Genomic DNA, 18,915 nt, shown 5'->3' on the forward strand with positions numbered 1-18,915 from the left:
TTTTAAGTGTGGTTGGCTGATGAATACAAAGTTTCTAGATACTCGAAAATTTTACTAATCTTGCAGCCAATTAACACGCTTAAAAAATTTGTCGTACGGCAAATGCAGGGTTGGGAAAGTTACTTTATAAAAGTGTCTAGTTACAGTTACAGTTTCTTCGCTAAAAATGCAACTGGTTACAGTTACAAGTTATCAATTCTGAAAAGTAACGCGTCACAGTTACAGTTACTCAAAAAGTAACGAATCGTCGCCTTGCAGTCACTTTCTTGCAATGAAAATAAAAATATCGAAGATCTGCATTTGAATTGTGAAGCGTCGATCAAGGCGTTTGTGCGTAAACGCAAGGCCTGATGCGATCTGTGGAGGTTTAACAAATACATAAAGTAGCTAACTATTAATGCAACTATTACATTAGTTACTAGTTATCGAAAAAATGTAACCGAGTTAAGTTTCAGTTGGAGAGAAAGTAACCAAGTTAAGCTAGAGTTACCAAAAAAAAAAAGTAACTAACTGTAACTTTGCTCAAGTAACGAGTTACTTTCCCAACCCTGGACAAATCTAATACTAGCCCCTACACGTCATCCCAGCCCTACTTTGGCGGGGCACGGGGACCCGGCGGCACCCACCATTCCGGAGAAACAGATACGGGACTGAGCCGGGCGACGACGTCTGCTAGCGTCGCGCCGCTGCGCACGCGCGCTGGTGGATCCGTCCCTCCAATTCGCAATACTATTTCCGCCGCGGTACATCGGAGTGTCTCGGTCGTCCATCTTGCTCGCTTGTCCGCGCGAGCGTCTCCGATTCATGAGCTGTGCCTGCACCCGTCTGCCCATCGTGAGTAAATGCCCGCCTCTCCGCATAATCGCGTCGCTCCTCGACGTCCCGCGCTGCCTCGCGTTCGGTCGAATTGGACGTCGCCGGGGACGCGTCCTCGCGGCGACATATTTGCGCGCAGAGATAGCGTCGGTGCGGCGACACCGCGGTGGTGCGCCGCGCGAAATCTCGCCGGGATCCGTGATAGAAGAGCGAGGGTAAACACGGGGATTCGCGCGCGCCGCGATTCGGCGTCGCTGCCGCGTGGAGAGGACGCGGTTTCGCTTGTTACGGTATTCCTCGTGTTTGCGAGGGCACGTCGGTAACGAACGTCGCGCCGAGTGTCTTTCGTCGCAGGGCATTTCGGAGTAGAAGCCGCCGAGCCCTCGCGGCAGGCGAGGCCGCTTTGCCGATCGGATGAGCCGATTACGACCCGTGAAACCTGCGAACTCGCGTCCCACGAATTCCTGGCTCGACGGAGCCAATGGGCGCGAGCGCGACGCTTTTTCTCTAGCGTGAACTCGTGAAAGGCGAGAAATTTCATTCATTAACGAATTCAACATTTGTCAATGAAACTCTTCGCGTTTCGCGAGTTCGCGCCTGAGAGAAAGATGCACGGTCGAGTCCAATGACTCGAGACACTCTTGACCTCTCAATTCTTGGATTCTTTGTGAACTTCCGTGATTTTCGTAGGTCCTCGAGCCGAGACTTGCTGTTCCTAGAGTCGTTGAATGCTAAGATTGACCGCACGTGTTCACAGTTGAACCTCTCGAAACTCAAACGCCGACGGATAATTATTCAAGTTCTGTAAGTTTCGATTCATCAAATCTCGGGACATTGGCAGAATGGCTGATCCGTAATTTCAAGACGATGTTTTATGCGTTCAAGCCTGTGTCTACAACGAGGTGTTAGTCAGAAGTCGGAGCTATATGGCAATCCTGTCTCTTTCTGGGTGAAAGAAAAAGGCCGACATATAGTTCTGACTTCTGACTAACGACTCATTGTAGACCGAGCCTTAAATAAATACCGTTATGTCTCCGGTTTTATGTTATCTTTCAATGTCTGCAAATAACAAACCTGTGGTTGTGAATACACGAAAGTAATGATGTAACGACTGCTAATATAAATTTGACAAATGCTGTTCATTCTGCTTAGGCTCTTACAAGTTCCCGAGATACGGGGAGGAAAAAATTGAGAGAAGAGAGAGACATACTTGTAAAACTGCTTAAAGAATATATTGAATTTCTATAAAAAAATATACAATTATATTTTTGTTGTATCGACAAATTGTTTTATCTCTCAAACCTCGAGTTGTAAAGACTCCTTTTAAGACAGAGGTGAATTTGAAGTAATCCAAGTGGAAGTAAAACTCGGCAACCAGTCCGTTCATGAATAAGTTCGAATTAATTTCCTTTGACCCGTAGAGATTCTCAAGATGATTCGAGTTAGAGAGATTCGACTGTAGTTTGGATTTACTCAACACAGTTTGGATCTATATGAATTTAAATACGTTGCAGGAAGCTTAAGCAATGGACGGAGCGCCAGGAGGTAGAGGTGGATTCCGCGGCCGCGGAGGTCCCGGTGGATTGATGAGAGGACGCGGCGGTTTTGGAGAGAGAGGAAGGTAAAGAACCAGTTGAAACGAGCGGGAGAGAAACCTTGCATTAGTAGAGGAAAGTGCTCTGTTGCGAGATTGGTTTCTAACGTGAGGTAGCAGGTTTTCAACATCCAAATTCAATCACAAATCTCTTCCCGCAACGATTGCACAATCCAACAATGATCCCTCCGGCCCTTCCCCCCTTCCCATCCTCTCCACAAGAGTGGGGACACGGGTATTTGAGGACTACCGCAACTCAAGGGAGCTCAGTATCAGAGTCTCCCAGCCCTGATGATGCAAAATGCAATGTTTGCGAAATGTTTCGGCACCACACTGCAAACGGACGCGGCAACCATCCGGACGCCATTACGACTGACGAAGACAGCAGCCGCGAAAGCTTGAAAGCCAAAATCTAACAATGAATTTTCCGCTAGACAGATTTCGCTCCAAGAACAATAAATTCATGGTGGAATTGCCATATGACGCCTCAAGGGATGCCTATTAATTTAGCAGAAACCCCGCTATCTCATATTAGAAGTGTATCTTGTAATACGGGACTTTCTTCTATCCCCATGACCGTTCGCTCTGGAAAACACTCTGAAATCTTATATTCCATTCTTTACAAAGTCCAATAACTCGTGAAAAGAAACACAGCGCAACGACATCAAGAATTAAATCAAGTTTTGCACGTGTCGAGATGCAGTTAATTATTATAAGAGAGATGGAAGTACGAACAAAAATAATTGCATTTTTTTTTCCTAACAGAGGTGGCCCTATGCGAGGCGGTAACATGATGCGCGGCGGACGTGGCAACGGACCTGGCGGTGGCATGAGAGGAGGCCCACCTATGAGAGGCAGAGGTGGTCCTCCTAGAGGTGGTCGTGGTGGACACGGTGGACATTTCCCCCCTGGGTAAACATTTCAGGCTAATACACGCCTCAAGACCTGTGTCCACAATGCTAGAACTTGATCCAAGTTCTAGCATCGCGGACACAGGCCTATTATACTCTAGTAAAATTAACCGTCATATTTTGCGAAATGTTCTCAGTTTTATCATTGACTTACACATAAACTGTTCATTAATTTTCGTATCTGTAATATAAAAAAATATCAATATGATAAGTTTTATACACGGTCAATAATCCTTGCTTTACCTTCTATTAATATTTTGATAAGTTTTTACGAACAGTTGCAAGATCTGATCAATTACAAATCTTGTATATTTTTTATGTTACTGGTAGTAAAGTTCAGAAGCTAAAGTGTTACAAGTTAAGAAATCATAAGCTGAAGTATTTTTATCATTCATCTAGTCCACCAGAACCTGGAATGTCCAGCGGACCCGGTGGTGGCCCGCCACCTTTAGGAATGGGTGGTCCTCCGCGAGGTGGCGGTGGAAGGGGTGGCGGAAGCAACAGCTTCCGCAGCAGAGGCAGAGGCGACTTCGGCAGGGGGGATAGCCGCGGGGGTAGCAACAATTTCCGAGGTCGTGGCATGGATAGAGGCAGAGGAGGATCTAGGTGAGAGAACTACCTTTTAGTTCCGAAACAATTCATTTATTTGCGCCCAAATAAAATTGTTTATGTAACGCTAACTATTCATACATATCTTTTATAGTCAGCTTTTATTGGTCTCTTGAAAAATTTTATTGTATATATATATAAGTATATTGTACACTTATTCTTAACTTCAGAGTTCTAGTACTTCGTTCAGTAATAACTTGACAAAAATTTCGTCCTGATGTGTTACGGTAAAATTACATATTTCACTTTCAAAAGAAATTAATAACGAAGTGGAAGACAATAATAGTTTTTAATTTAATAATATATACAACATTCACAATGTAGTTAAAGTTTAATTTGAAAAATTAAGTTATTAAAGAGAATTTTATTAATGTGGCAAATAAAGAATCTATTAATGTCTTCTATATATAAATAAATATAATATATATAAATATGTAGGAATTTACACATGTAGAAATTTATTAATAAAAATTTATTTTTTAATTTAAGCGCGATTCACTATTTCAGAGGAGGATCAAGTAGAGGTGGACCAAGCCGCGGGGGTGGCTTCATTGATCGTGGCGGTCGGGGGGCAGGCGGACGTGGCGGCCCGACAAAACGAGGGGGCCCGCCCAGCGCCAGTGGACCCTCTAAGAGGCCGCGCTTTGATCAGTCGTCTTCCCAGCCATCCAATGGCTATGCCACTCAACAATCTAAGTGAGTATCCCGGAAGTTGTTTCGTAAGCATTGGAAAGCAATATGTTTTCTCGAAAATGAGTGAGACTGAAAATTCGCTTACCACAGCCAAGGCGGTTACGGAGGTTCAAATAATGCCTACGGCGGCCAGCAGCAGCCTCAGCAGCAACAGTCCGTTGGATACGGCGGCGGTGGCTACGGCTCGCAGCAGGGCTACACACAGTCTTATCAGGGCTACGAGAGCTACCAGCAGCCCCAGGATTATGGACAAACGGTGAGCGAACTTGATACTACTGCAATATGCTCGAGACAATTCTGAGAGTCTAGCGATCTGCAAATACGAGTCTGCCATTAATTATTTCCAGTCATTAAAATCCTGCTGTTTCTTTTTTTCCAGTAATTGAAGTAACATTCTAAATTTGTTCATTTCTTTAAATTCAATTAAATAAATCCAAGTGAATTAAAATAGTTACAAACGTTTTCAACTGCAATCGACAAGAATCCCCTATTGGTGTTAAAATAGTTGTTCCCTCAATCGGAAGAATTCGATGCGATTATTTCGTCTCTTCCAGGGTTACCCATCATCCGCATCAGATAACAGATACGGCGGAGCGTCGTCGGTTTCGGCTGCAGGAGGATTTGGCGCTAACGATCCCTACAGTTACGGCAAAGCTCCGCCATCAGGTGAGTTGTAGGATACCAAAATAAGAGGTCGGGTGTGACGTGCGTCGTTAACTCTCCCGTTGCAACTTGTATTGCAACTTGTCTCTCGCTAATCAGCTTCGCGCTCAGTTCCCACTTGAAATTAATTTTCTTCACACAAAGTCACTCCAAATTCCAAAGCTATACAGGCCTCCCTGCAATAGTGACTCAGAATAAAAGTTCAGGTTCGCAAGGAGCTAAATCGATTAAGCTTGACGCATTTACAATATACAGTCACGAGTACCGAGCACTCAAGGCACGCGACAACCGACCGATCGAGTGCTCGAGTGCCGAATTGAATGGGTCGATGGAACAGCTAGTTTAATTAATAATTACATAATGCATGTCTAGCCAATTACCAGCAGGAGGCAGTGTCAACTGCGGGGCCGGGTGGCGGGGGCGGTTATGCCCCTGCTAACCCATACGACGACCAATCTAATGCCAACGTAATCAACCGGGGTGGTTACTCGACGCAACCTTACGGTTAGTTGTTTCGCCCGCTGTCACCATATCGCTCACATATACAGTTCATTAACTACAACCGTCAGAGCGATCCTTAAGGACGCGTTTACCGTCGAGATGGAACGGCGAATTATCTCGAAAGGGTCTGCCCGCGAAGAGGCGTCGCGAGTGTCGCAAATTGTGTCGCAAAGTCACGGTAGGGCATTATTAACCGACAAAACGTTGACTAAAATTTTCCTTGGGGGAAAGCATCGGTTTATTATGCCGCGTGCTGCAAGATTCTCTCGGCGAATTCAACGAATTCGGATTACTGTATCATGATACAATGTTCTTTCCCGACAAACAATTTAACGTCTCGTTTCTCGATAGTAAATGTTCTTGAAGATCGCCTCCACCTTATGTTCTCGTTCTCTGGGCGACACATCCGGGTTTAACACGATCCCGTTAACAAAAAGGCGCGAAGCACGATCCAATTCAAACGGGAAACAATCCGATTCCGACGGCGGTGAATTTTTCCCGGATCTGCGTTCGAGAAACTTGAAAACTCTGAACCTCCCGAAATCTAAGTGTTGCTAGAATCGGAGTTTCCTGTCGGTACCTTCGGAGTTCTCTCGCGTTCTCCCTTGTTCCCCGTCGGTCGTTTGGATTTTTACGTGGATCCGCGCGTGGAGCCTCAAAATGTCTCTTTGTCTCCCTTCGAATTGTACCGCGATCGACGCGAAAGAGTCGCGCGGAGTCACACAATCCCGTTTCGGGCGCGACGAGAAATCACATGCTGGATACAGATCCTTTCATCAAGACACCAGCACTGCAGCACTGCCTCCTGCCATCTTTCACTCCAGAAGGACTACAGGGTGTTTGTGAAATGTGCAATTTCTCTCTCACCTAAATAACATCGAAAATACATGTATTTTTATATAGATTGTCACTTTGTCGCACTTATGCGTCCTTTACTATTATTTTTCAATTTGTATTTTCTGTCATCTAATTTTGTCTTATGTATTGCGTCTGTCTCTCTTAATTTACAATTCAATATTACACGTAGATTTTTATTTAGATTGCAAGTTTCAAGAAATTTTTTTAAATGTTTCAAGCAATTATGCGATATTAATTAATTTCAGTTGACTAACAAACTGTCACTTCCTTGTGGAGATTCTGTACTTTACTGCTTCCTCCAATCGACCGTTGTGCCAGGACGAAGCTCCTTTTTTTTTGCTTTTTTCCCCGTTCGACTCGTTTCAGAATATTTTTCGTCCGAGTCGTTCGCCTCTGTCGATTCTCGGCGCGAAGCATTTTTCGATAAACCGTGCCTCTCTCTCTCTTGTGATTGCAGATTATCCGAATCAGGACGGTGCTTATGGGAAACAGGACTATGGTAAGTACAACTCGCAGTACAGAAAAGTTCATTGACCGGAGGAAAAAGATTTAGCTAAGTCGAATGGGAGAGGAAATGTATTTGTGTAGAATCTAGACGTGAGATCTATCGAATAAGTAATAACAATATACGGCATAAAAGAAAAAAAAATCCGAAGGGTACAACAAAAAACAGATATCGAAAACCGACGTACGTTAGCGTTAACTTACCTAAAAGATTCATACACACATTTTCATATTTTGACAAGAAAGGTACAGAACATTCCGTAAAGTTCGAGGGACTCTTGGATAATTAGGGATTAAAATTTCGTAGAAAACTTAATAAACCCGGGGACATTGTTGAGACGATTCTGAGAGATTTACGAATAGTTGCGATTCCCGAAACTCGTCGCCAGATCAAAGAAATTCAGTCTAGCCGTGTCGTAGAGGAAACCAAGTAAAAATTACAGTCAGTACCGCACACAGTGTAACGCGTCTTGTAACGCAAAGGGGGAAAAGAAAGAACAAAACGTACCTGCAGGGCCGGTATAGCGTCATTAACTTAACTGTCGTACGCTGCGTGAGGTACGAGTGCAACATTACGAGAGATCACTTAACGACATCACCATTAACCACTTGTTCGCGGTACACCGAAACGTTTGCAGTATGTCGCGAGAACACTCGCAGTGTCAGACACAAGTATTTGCGGTTCCAAAAAAAAAAAAAGCGTTTACATTATCACAAGAGCACTTGCAAAATCACGAAAAACGGCAGAGCGAAAGAAAGAAAAGTGAGGGAGAGATTCCTACAAGTCTGTCCGCACAATACTCGAAGATATTTAGAGGACTTTTGCAATGTTCGAGAGCGTTAGTAAGATTTAAAAAAAAAAGAGAGAGTGTCCACACGAGGATAAGATGTTTTGCATTACGAAAGCACTGATCTACGAGGAATCGATTTTTCTAATATCTAAGAATCAAAACGAGGGCAAATGAAATTGTTGGCGTATACCATTACATACACACACGTATATACACACACGCGCGCACGCACACATGTGAAAACGTGAAAAGAGCAGTAGGCAGGTGCAGGTGGATCGGGTAGCGATTATTGTAGAGGAAATCTATACAAAGTAGGCCGTTCGGTTTTTGTATATGTAGAGAGTCAGGATCACTAATTCTATTTCTCGAGTAATGGAACGGAGGAGCTATGGTTGTTTGCAGGTGGCAGTGCTGGTTACCAAAACGCCCAGTCTCAGCGACGTTATTAAAGATATCCGTCACTTAATTAATCAGTCCGCTCATTAATTTTGTATCTAAGTAGACCACAATTCTCCCAGGCGAAAAGAGAAAAAGAAAAGAACCGATCTCGAATCCGGTCTCCCGTCGCACGAGAAAGGGAATGTTCTCTCCCGTTGAGGAAAAAAAGAAAAAGAATTGCGAGATATTTCGACGGGAGAACGACGACAATCGAGGAATCTGGAAGCAAAATGACGACGTTTCGATACCGAGATGTGCTTGGACACAATTGACAGTTGTATGTTGCTTTTCGTAGATTTCGACGTGCACACGTGGCGTCGAGAAAGTCGGGGAATTAATCGGCCCGCGACGTGTGTCAAAATTATTTCATTATCTGATATTGCACTGTTTTTTTTTTCGCGTTGAAACGTTTTCAACTCCGGCGATCACCGCGTGTTCGAAGAACACGTTTCGCCCCGAGCGGCTACCTTGAAAGCCCTCGGTCTTTGTCCACCGTTGATTCCCAGCTTTTTCCTGGCGCGCCGCTTGCTCCTCGTCACTTTGCTTCCAAGATCTTTCGCTTCCGCTCGCTTTGTCTTCGTCTCGTGCGCGTTGAACATACTTGATCGACATATGCCGCTTGACGACATAGGGAATACATATTTTATACTTGACAATTAGCATATACACACTACATTATTTCACTCTACGTCGCTTGTTACGACAATCTACGATTAAGTCCCAGTCGAGCGGTAGCTTCCTCGACCATTTTCTCTTCACGATTTGCGTAGCGTAATTTAACGTATAATATAACAGTAATAACTTGAAAGAAACCAGCAATGACGAAAGCGATAATGACGACACTGTAAGGTCGGCGTCCTGTTTTGTAAATAGAGATCATAAATACACCCGTTTCTTGTGGAGAGGAAAAGTGGCAAACGCGCGATGTAGAACTGTGTACTTCAACCCACGGAGGCTAATAGGAGGAGAATGACGTTGAACATTGACATAAAACGCCTTTTAATGTGTCTCGGCAGTCGTCCATTTCAATTAACTGATACCAAAAGTTTATACCTTTAGCTAGAGTTAATCGAGAGATTATCGAAGATTTTTTTCGGACCTATTGGAAGGATTACCTATTTTATAACTTATTGTAATTCTTGTTTGTCAAAATTGCTTATTTTATCATTTATTGTAACTTTCGTTAGCATTAGATTCACCAGTTTTATAATTTATGAATTATATAAATAATTCTGCAAGCTACCACGGTAGATAAATAACGTTGCAACCGTCGTCGATATCCAATCATTATTAGTGTCGCATATTGGAGACAATCGTCAATTAACCAATTAAATTAAATTAAATGATTTTTTTCACCAAGTTGAACGAAGATGGGAATTTTGTTTTTCCTCCTCTTCGCAATTAGCTATGATTGCGGAAGGTAACACGAGTCTCGACACCGAGACTCCTTTCCTCGGCAGAGAATCGTCCGGCCAGCTGAAGGGGACCGAGTAGGAATAGTGAATTTCACAATTCAGTTATACGATACCTAATTCTCTGTCGTGCATTATTTTATATTGATTAACGAAACTAGCTTGAGAATAATTTGTACTGTGTTTATTGTATACGATACGTCTTTTACGAATAACACTATATAGCGCATCATGTTGTTATGTCCCGATCTATTGTAAACGATCGCTCGATAAAAATGAAAGAATTGAAAAAAAATGAGAACGTTAATACATCGAAGACTTATACCCTTACCCTTGTTGTCACCTCACCTCACGGCACGAGAAACAGAGAGAAAAGCGGACGAAACACGCAAAAACCAGCAACTGCCCTAGGAAGACAGGCTAACGAAAAAAGAGCGAATATGGGCGAATAAGTGCGATGATTGAGACGAAAGATTATCTTGGTAATATAGCGATAAAGAAAAAGTAGGTATACATGTAAACGTATTGCGGGAAACATAGACGGATGCCGTTTCGGGGATCCGAGATACCGAGCCGTTCCTTGGTCTACGAATTCCTCGATCGTTTGGAGTCGATCTTTTCTTTAACGAAGGTCCCAAGGGCGCCGCTAGATTATTTATATAAGTAGTGGGAGATTTTTCGGTAAAGTCCCGACGACACTCGCGTCTGAATAGGTGGCCAGATTTAAACGGTTTTGTCCAAGTTCAAATTAGACGTGTGTTTAGTGTGGGGAAATATGTGTAAACGGATAATGATCTCTCCTTCGACGTTTTCAGTAAGGAAAAATCGACTCCGAACTGGTAAAAAAAATACGCGGGCGAGAGGCGAAGAGCTGGAAATCGTAATATCCAGGGTTTAGTTAGAAAAAGGTAAAAGTAAAGAGTAGATAATATTATTACGGGAAGAAATATTCCGCGCGAAAGTGTACAAGATCGTGTAAATGTAAAGATTTTACTTTAAAGCGTAAAGAGTGTCACATATTAATTTCACAATAACGTTACCATTTCAGGAATATTTCGCACCTGAGTCGTATCTAAACGTAGCGTTGGAAATAGTTGACAGAGATAATTGGCGATTAAGTAACCCGACACCTCTTTCTCGTGACTTCTTGAAAAGTTCAATCGTGTGACATTATACAATTAGTACAATTCGATTATTACAATTTGAGAAATATAAGTACGATTATAGAGCAATACGGTAGATGCAATTTGCAGAATAGAATATGACACGAGTACAGATTATAGAGCGATATATGAGCGCAGTTATGCAGCAACATTCATATAAGTGCCATTTGTAGAGCGTGTGGATGTGGAGTTTGAGCAGCGAGAGGTACTTGAAGGTACTTAATAATGATCGAACTTGACGAAAATTGAGTTTATTTCACAGGCTTAACAACAAAGCTGAGATACGTAGGAAACTATGAATGAAAGTCAAACGGCGAGAGACAGAAAATATCGTTCCTCCAGCAAGAACCATGCCAAAGATCGCTAAAGATCGCCCTTCCCCGCTTAAAAGAGAAAAGAAAAAGAAAAAGATCGAATTAGTGGGTGCACGGTCCAGTTAGCGCTGGACTCAGAGCTGGACTCGCTTGCGGCGCTGGCTGGACCGGCACCCAAAGTGAGTAAACAGCTATTTTCGTTAATTGCACATGTACTCCAGCAATAAATATATACGAGCTTTGAGAGCAATAGAGATTAGCTAGAGTCCTTGACTTTTAAGTAATATAATTGCTTGAGGTTCCGCTTGTCTTACGTGAAATGACGATCTTTCACCCTCGGAGAGTAAGTAAAGGAAAGTAGTTTGCCGTAAGAAGTACAGCTTGTTTTGGTGCACACGATTCTCTTTTTTAATTGCGTATTCTCCTGGGACCGATTAATGGGTAAATCGAAGACGATTGTCATGATAATAAATATTAACCGAGAAGTATGCTATATGAGAAAATGGGAAAGAGAACGAGCAGGAAAAGTAATGAGACTAACGCGCGCAATGCGAAACGCTAAATATTAAACAAAAAAAAAAGAGAATGTCAAATGCTCGAGTATACCTCAACCCAAAAACTCAGGTGAGTAAATACAAATAAATATCTATCCATTCTCTTTGTGAACAGCTATCTATTTCCTTGGAGAGAGGGCATATTTATATATATATACATATATATATTGTACATACATCAATATCAGAGTTTATTAAGAGAACAATCGATTAATTAGTTAACAGACCGAACTTCGAGCTACTGCATTTATCGAGTGTAAAAGTGAATTTAGCGAAAATACGAACGTAATGGCAATTAATTACACGTAACAGTGGATCTTTGAAAAGACGTTCCAATGTGCCACAGGGCGATCGAATTGTGCTTGCAAAATAGTCTCCATTCAATCCGTTAACGGACCGAATTGCGTTTCTTTATCTTTATGTCTCTCGTTGTACAGGAAGCGAGATAGAATCACGACGACCGAAAGAATAAAAAAAAGTGCGTAGATAGACGACTGGATAAAGATTTCGTAGATTCATCCTTTTCACGAGTATTCGCAGTTAACAGCCGTTTACCGTTATATACAGTTAAGCTCCCATAGACGAAATTGTCTTGCCGCGTTTACACGCACGGCGGGCGTCGGATCGAGAGAAATAACTTGGAGCGCCTAAAGTCGTTAGGGAGGCGCCGAATAAGAGACAAAAGTGTAATAACTGATTCACTCGATAATCAAGTAGGCACGATTTTGAGTAAACGAGCAAGTATTGCGAACGACACACACTTCGCAAGGAAAAAGAAAAAGAACATAGACAAGATTAGCTTAAATCTCTCAGGGCGAGACCGATTTCACAGTTTGTCCGCTCGGCTCCCGTCTGATTTACCGATGTTGCTTTCTCTAGGTTGATCGCAACGGCAGCGAGTAGTCGCTCGACTGTGACGCCCAGCGAGATCATCACCCACGTGGAATCGCCGATAGCCGCCGCATTACCGGTGTCGCGATCACGGGGGCCGAGGAATCACGACGCACCTGGTGAGCTAAAATTAACTGGACGTTTTATTAACGTATACCAATAATCAGAGTTGCGAAAGCTACTTTATAAAAGTGTCTGGTAGCAGTTACAGTATTTTTTTTTTGCTAAAAATGTAACTAGTTACAGTTACAAGTTACCAATTCTGAAAAGTAACGCGTTACAGTTGCAGTTACTCAAGAAATACCGAATCGTTACTTTGCACTTACTTTCCTGCAATGAGAATAAAAATACCAAATCTGGATTTGAATTGTAAAGTGATCGATAAAGGCGTTTATGCGCAAATGCAAGGCCTAATCAGACTTAAGCTACAGTTACAGATGGAGAGAACGTAAGGAAGTTAAGTTAGAGTTACCAAAAAAAACAGTAACTGTAATTGTAACTTCGTTACAAGTAGTATACTACATATAATTGTATATGGTAGTATACTTGTTGCTGTTGCTCTTAGATAAAATCAAATATAAACGTATGCCGTGTGCTTTCCATAGGCGAATAGGAGACCTGAAGTGGTATTCGAGTTACACATTTGTGCAAGGAACATCGCCCTTTTTTTCTGGATGTCCATCTCGCTGTTGATCGCCCCGACGGTCCAGTTCATTGTTCTTGGAGGCCGTTTGACGCGGGACCTGAACTTGAAGCTGGTGCATCGGTTTCTCCTCCTGCAAAAAGAAACATACGAATTCAATTTCTGTCTTTTAAATCCTAATTTCAGTCCGTTGGTTTTGTGAACAGACTTGTGTCTTTTATGTTGAAACTTTTGTGTGAAATGTACCGAACATTTATTTGCAAGAATAAATGCCGTTTATTCTGTTGTATACTGTTACACATTGTACATGGTGATTCTCAAAACGAGAACGAGTTAAAAGTCTTTCTCAGGTCCGTACAGCGAATTCGGACTAGCGGATACATTTGGCCAATTTATTGAAATGAATGATCTATTGTTGCCATCAAACCGCTATATATTGCGTATAAGAAATGTTCCTTTTCAATCAAGTTTCAAACATTTCAAATATATTTGTGATTTATATTCACATTGAGCAGTTTATCGAGTTGGAAAAGGTATACGAAATTCACATAGAAATATCGTTAAGCTAGCGCCACACTATGCGCAATTCGTGATTCGCAGTTTATCATTCGTAATTTGTTATTTGTTTCGTTCGTGTCAACTTTGACAACTTTTAACTTTTATCTGTCACAGGACTTGTATCATAAGTCTACAAAATTGGTCAAGTTTCAATATTAATAAAAAAATCACTACTTTCGTGAAAAAAACCGCTCGGCTAGTGAATTATTGCGCACGGCGAATCGACGAATTTTTTTCTCCACGCTACCGTAACGGAAAAAGTTTCTATAGATGACTACAAAAAATTGACTTGAAATAGAAATTTGTAGAAATTTTTATATCTCTGTTGAAACATTTTTTTAAAAATATCTACGCAATAGTACAACAAATTACAACGTTCTCAAGTCAAGGAATTATTGCAAGTAGTATTTCATAAAAATGTACAATTTTATAAAAATTAGTACATAACTTTGCTAGCTTCAGAAGTTTAAGAAACAACCAAATCTTCATGAATTAAAACTTCTGCTTACTTGTAGAATATTACAAAAATTAAGACAAGTGTTTCAATTCTAGCATTTTCACGTTGATTTCTATAACGCTTTTTAAATTTACATGGAATTTCTTAGATTCTGGCGGTATATTTTATTTGTAGAATATTGTGGCACTATTTCCGGCAGGATTTAGAGGTAGAGCACGTGTCCGGAGAACTCGTTCGCGCATGCGCAAGAATGCGCGTCGTCGAGCGACTACCGGGCCTCCCTCTGGCGACAGTCGTCCTTGCTCTCGCGATGAGCGCGTCCGTCAAGAGTTGTTACCTGCGTGGCCTGGAGGCGACTCCGACGAACGTCTATCTGCCGGACGGCACTCCGACCTCCGTTGGACGCTCGTCGGAAACCGGCGTCGCAGATGCGAAATGCTCGCGGCAACAAGGTCGCGTATCCTCCGCGAGACTCGCGTCGTTTTTACGAACCCCTGAGATAAGAGCTCGCCGCACTTGAACTTTCATCCCCGTTCGCACGTTGTGCAACAGATAATCGCGATGACAAAATGTGAATAAGAATGTTGAACGATACTGGCTCGATCTTTTAAAGGATTCTGATTAATCTACGTAGAGGTTAAGTTCAATTTTTATTGTACATTGTGCTCAACGTACGTACATACAATTTCACATGCCGGAATGCGAGCAGGGGCTGAACATTGAAGTGTCTTGCGGGACAAAGTTAAGAAGTTTGAAATTAACACGAGAAACGGAGTAGCTGTGGCAGAAACAATTTTACCCAGAATATAGCAATTCGATTGACATGTTGATAGAATAATTTTTAACAATAGAATTCACCTTGGATAGTACGACGAATAAGTTTGCTTAAATCTCGTCATCAAGGTCTAAGTAACAGTGTAGAGATGTTGGGGTGAACAAGGATCTGATAAAGTTTGAAAATTATTTGATACAATTTATCTTAACCATTTAATTGAACAATAATTGTCTTTGAGGATTATTTGCAAGTCGTTGATGCCAACGAATACATTAATTTATTTTCAACAGTTCGTCTATGCGCAAACTACGCGGAGGCGGTCGTGACGGTTCAGCAACTCGGCTCACATGCCTGCGGCTTTAATGGCTTCAAAACTCAGAAGGGCGTGAGATTTCTGGCCAGACACGACGATCGTTTGGAGCTGCTCTACGGCAAGCATGCCTACGTGATCGAGTTCAATCCGCCGCCGAGCGTGGAAAGTTTTGCACCGAGAAAGAGGTCGTACGAGTCAGAAGCGACAGATAGCGATAACAAGGCGAAGATGTTGAAGCTGGACAATTGCCCTGACAATCGCTCCGAAGAATCTGAGAGCGACAGAGCGGAGGGAGAGGGATCGTCCGAGAATGGCGTATGTTCCGATAAAAAAGCACTCGGCACCGATTCTAGCACGTCGTCCGAACAGAGTAACGAAACCTCGGGCACATCTGCTAAGTGGGACAGTTTTGGTCATGGAAAACTGTTGATTTATACTGCGCAGTCCGTTCTAAACCGAGCAAAAGTAATTTTAATTATCAGGTCTTATTAAGCGCTTAAATTGTGTTATAATATTAGGTGGTAAACTTAGTTTCCGCGGTGTTTTTTTTGTTTAACAGACTCATTTGTTTCGATATCGAAAGCAAAAAGTATATCAATCAAAGTATTGGCCCTCGCTAGCTATACATTTTTCCCATCTTTCTGGCGATGAGTGGATTCCGCAACGATAGAACGATGGGTCTTTCGATGCAATCCATTCATCGATCCATTTTCGCACATCCTCGTAATTTTCGAAGTATGTATCCACCAAGCCGTGCTGCAGCGATCGGAACAAGTGACGATCTGAAGGAGCCAAGTCTGGTGAATACGCTGGGTGCGGGAAAACTTCCCACTCGAGCTGCATCAGTGTTTCCTTGACGGCTTTTGCAACGTGTGGTCGAACGTTGTCGTGCAAAAGAATAACTTCCTTTCCTTTTGAATCGTTCCCATTGCATGTAGACGTTTGGAAACAGCCATCAGAGCAACATTTAACGCTGCAGACAATTCTTGGAGCGTTTGAGCTGAGTTTTCGTCCAATAATGCTTGCAATTCGGTGTCTTCAAACTTTTTCGGCTGACCTGATCGTTGTTTGTTATTCACATTAAAATCACCACTTTTAAATCCTTGGCATGTTCTTTCCGATGGAGCACAATTGCCATCAGCTTCGACAAGTAATTTATGAGCTACAGCTACAGTTTTTTTCTTTTCAAATCAAAGTAATAAAGCAGCACATGTCGAAAAACCAACTTATCACATTCCAAGTTTAATCAAAAGAAAAAATGGCACTGTTCGCTTAAATGAATCTTTTCGCACTGAATTTTATTGACAAATGTCTAACTTTTAAAATGCAGTCAGTTTCAGGTGTCAAAGTAGATTACACTTACACCTAGCGTCATCTAAATATGAGCCGCTGAAAATAAGTTTACCACCTAATGAATGAAAGAAATGTATCAATGAATTTTGATAAGTAATATATATATGTATATTGTACAGAGGGATTTTTTGGAATACTAATGATAAGACTAAACTTTGCTTTTAGGTGGCTGCATATGATATGGACGGCACTTTAATAAAACCTAAATCTGGCTTGGTGTTTCCAAAGGACTGTAACGACTGGCAATTGTTATATCCAGATATACCTGGTCATTTGAAGCAGCTTCATACGAACGGATATAAAATAGTGATCTTCACAAACCAGCTGGGCCTTAGCACCGGCAAGGTCAAAGTCGACGATTTCAAGCGCAAGATCGAGAGAGTTTTACAGAAAATCGGCGTCCCCATTCAAGTGCGATATAATCGCCATTATAATTTTATAAATTAAAAAGGATTTTACTTATGTATTCAACTTTCTAGGTTTTTATCGCTGTTGGAAAGAGCATTTATAGAAAGCCAACAATTGGAATGTGGGAATTGCTCGAAAAAGAGGTACGTAAATTAATTTAATATACTACAACTTAAATATGAGATATTCCAGAGCTTTTACAGAGTTAAAAGTAGAGAAATGTCCTCTATTATGAGGTAGGCTCCTAATACAAGATAGCGGAGGTTTCTGTTAAGTTAATAGGCATCATCTGTTGATTCCAACATGAATTTATTGCCCTTGAAGCGAAATCTGTTCAGTGAAAAATTCATTCTTAGATTGTGTAATCATTGCAAAACAAGACTGAATTTGGGTACTGAAAGTCTGCTGTCTCATATCAAAATCATGGAAGTTTTTCCTTTCTTAAACATCCATTTTAAAAATGCATATCTTTTGGAATTTCTCATAAGAGATGTGTTTCCCAATTTCAATTCTTTATGAAGATGCAATTCTAATTTTGAAATTTCTTTGATTAATTATAAATATTTTATGTGATTAATTATCCAATTTCCGTTTGCAATAACTGCACGATGTTTGTATAACTACAGAAAAACGGAGGTATCGCAATTGACAAGTCTAATTCGTTCTACGTCGGTGACGCCGCTGGTCGGCCAAAGAACTGGGCCCCCGGAAAAAGGAAAGATCACTCAAGTGCGGATCGACTAATGGCGTTGAATGTGGACGTTAAATTTGAGACGCCCGAGGAACACTTTTTAAAATGCAAAACCGCGCCTTACGACCTACCAAAATTCAATCCGAAAAGTCTGCCGCAGACCACGGACATATGTAAACCTGCGGACGCTGAACTAACACTAAAACAGCAGGAGGTAGACAATAACTTTCAACGTTAATTAACTGTTGCATATAAAATAATTATTTTTTTAGCATAAGACACTCAGAAGTTTAGGGAGAAGATTACTTACATTAAAATTAATGGATTCGCAATAAAGGTTTTTTGTAGCCATATTTTATTTTTCCATTAACAGATGATACTCATGGTCGGCTGTCCGGGCTCCGGAAAATCGCATTTTGCAAAGAATTATCTGAAGCAATACGAGTATGTCAACAGAGACACTTTACGCAGCTGGCAGAAGTGCATTGCCGCGGTCCAGCAACACTTGAGTCAAGGAAGAAGCATAGTTGTAGATAATACGAATCCCGATCCTGCTTCACGACATAGATACATAGAGGTAGCCAAGAAGAACAACGTCCTGGTCAGATGCTTCGTCATGAAGACGAGTATAGAGCACGCGAAACATAATAATAAGGTAATTGAACACTAATATTAATTGCTATCATTTGAAGAAATTGTAGCGAAGGTGATCTTGGAAAATCTCTAATCGAACTTTATTGTTACATTACAGTTTCGTGAGTTGTCTGACCCAAGCCACATTCCAGTCAACGAGATAATTATACACTCCTACGCGTAAGTGGATTTTCGATATGTGTACTTGCATGCTTATCTATTTGTATTATTGTCTATTCATCGCCAAACTAGTAGAACCTAAATAGAAACTTTTGAAAAGTTAGGTATAGGAAAGCTAGCTCGGTCTTGATAAGAAACAGGTTTCGTGAGTCTATTATTTTGTTATCAGTTAGTTCAATAATATCAAGTTGT

The 18,915-nt window shown here is 41.5% G+C and overlaps 2 protein-coding genes across 7 annotated transcripts; both read left to right on the plus strand.

Annotated features, from left to right (window-relative positions):
- The first annotated feature begins 690 nt into the window (after positions 1-690).
- LOC105567458 (glycine-rich protein DOT1-like) lies at positions 691-13,651 on the plus strand. Of its 6 annotated transcripts, none has more exons than XM_012022346.1 (13): positions 695-834; positions 1,507-1,620; positions 2,331-2,437; positions 3,176-3,322; positions 3,721-3,927; positions 4,420-4,626; positions 4,714-4,879; positions 5,178-5,289; positions 5,659-5,790; positions 7,103-7,144; positions 8,343-11,891; positions 12,701-12,831; positions 13,318-13,642. In XM_012022346.1, exons 3-11 carry the CDS (start codon positions 2,343-2,345, stop codon positions 8,387-8,389), a joined length of 1,155 nt encoding a protein of 384 aa, XP_011877736.1. In that variant the 5' UTR covers positions 695-834; positions 1,507-1,620; positions 2,331-2,342; the 3' UTR covers positions 8,390-11,891; positions 12,701-12,831; positions 13,318-13,642. The 6 variants fall into 6 exon arrangements, with proteins under 6 accessions (XP_011877739.1, XP_011877736.1, XP_011877737.1 ...); XM_012022348.1 differs by having other exon boundaries at positions 697-834; positions 4,438-4,626; XM_012022349.1 differs by lacking the exon at positions 8,343-11,891 and having other exon boundaries at positions 691-834; positions 13,318-13,651.
- Positions 13,652-14,605: 954 nt separating this feature from the next.
- LOC105567457 (uncharacterized protein F21D5.5) lies at positions 14,606-18,727 on the plus strand. Its single transcript, XM_012022345.1, has 7 exons — positions 14,606-14,822; positions 15,436-15,923; positions 16,977-17,222; positions 17,291-17,362; positions 17,846-18,124; positions 18,284-18,565; positions 18,662-18,727. Exons 1-7 carry the CDS (start codon positions 14,621-14,623, stop codon positions 18,725-18,727), a joined length of 1,635 nt encoding a protein of 544 aa, XP_011877735.1. The 5' UTR covers positions 14,606-14,620.
- The last annotated feature ends 188 nt before the right edge of the window (positions 18,728-18,915 follow it).

This window comes from Vollenhovia emeryi, unplaced genomic scaffold (assembly GCF_000949405.1).
Source record: "Vollenhovia emeryi isolate VEMERY1.0 unplaced genomic scaffold, V.emery_V1.0 DF939137.1, whole genome shotgun sequence".
NCBI lineage: Eukaryota > Metazoa > Arthropoda > Insecta > Hymenoptera > Formicidae > Vollenhovia > Vollenhovia emeryi.

Coding starts and splice junctions, on each gene's coding strand:
- LOC105567458 (XM_012022346.1), top strand. CDS start 2,343: ATGGACGGAGCGCCAGGAGGTAGAGGTGGATTCCGCGGCCGCGGAGGT. Junction 2,438..3,175: donor GGTTTTGGAGAGAGAGGAAG/GTAAAGAACCAG, acceptor TTTTCCTAACAG/AGGTGGCCCTATGCGAGGCG. Junction 4,880..5,177: donor CCCAGGATTATGGACAAACG/GTGAGCGAACTT, acceptor CGTCTCTTCCAG/GGTTACCCATCATCCGCATC.
- LOC105567457 (XM_012022345.1), top strand. CDS start 14,621: ATGCGCGTCGTCGAGCGACTACCGGGCCTCCCTCTGGCGACAGTCGTC. Junction 14,823..15,435: donor GAAATGCTCGCGGCAACAAG/GTCGCGTATCCT, acceptor TATTTTCAACAG/TTCGTCTATGCGCAAACTAC. Junction 18,566..18,661: donor ACGCGAAACATAATAATAAG/GTAATTGAACAC, acceptor GTTACATTACAG/TTTCGTGAGTTGTCTGACCC.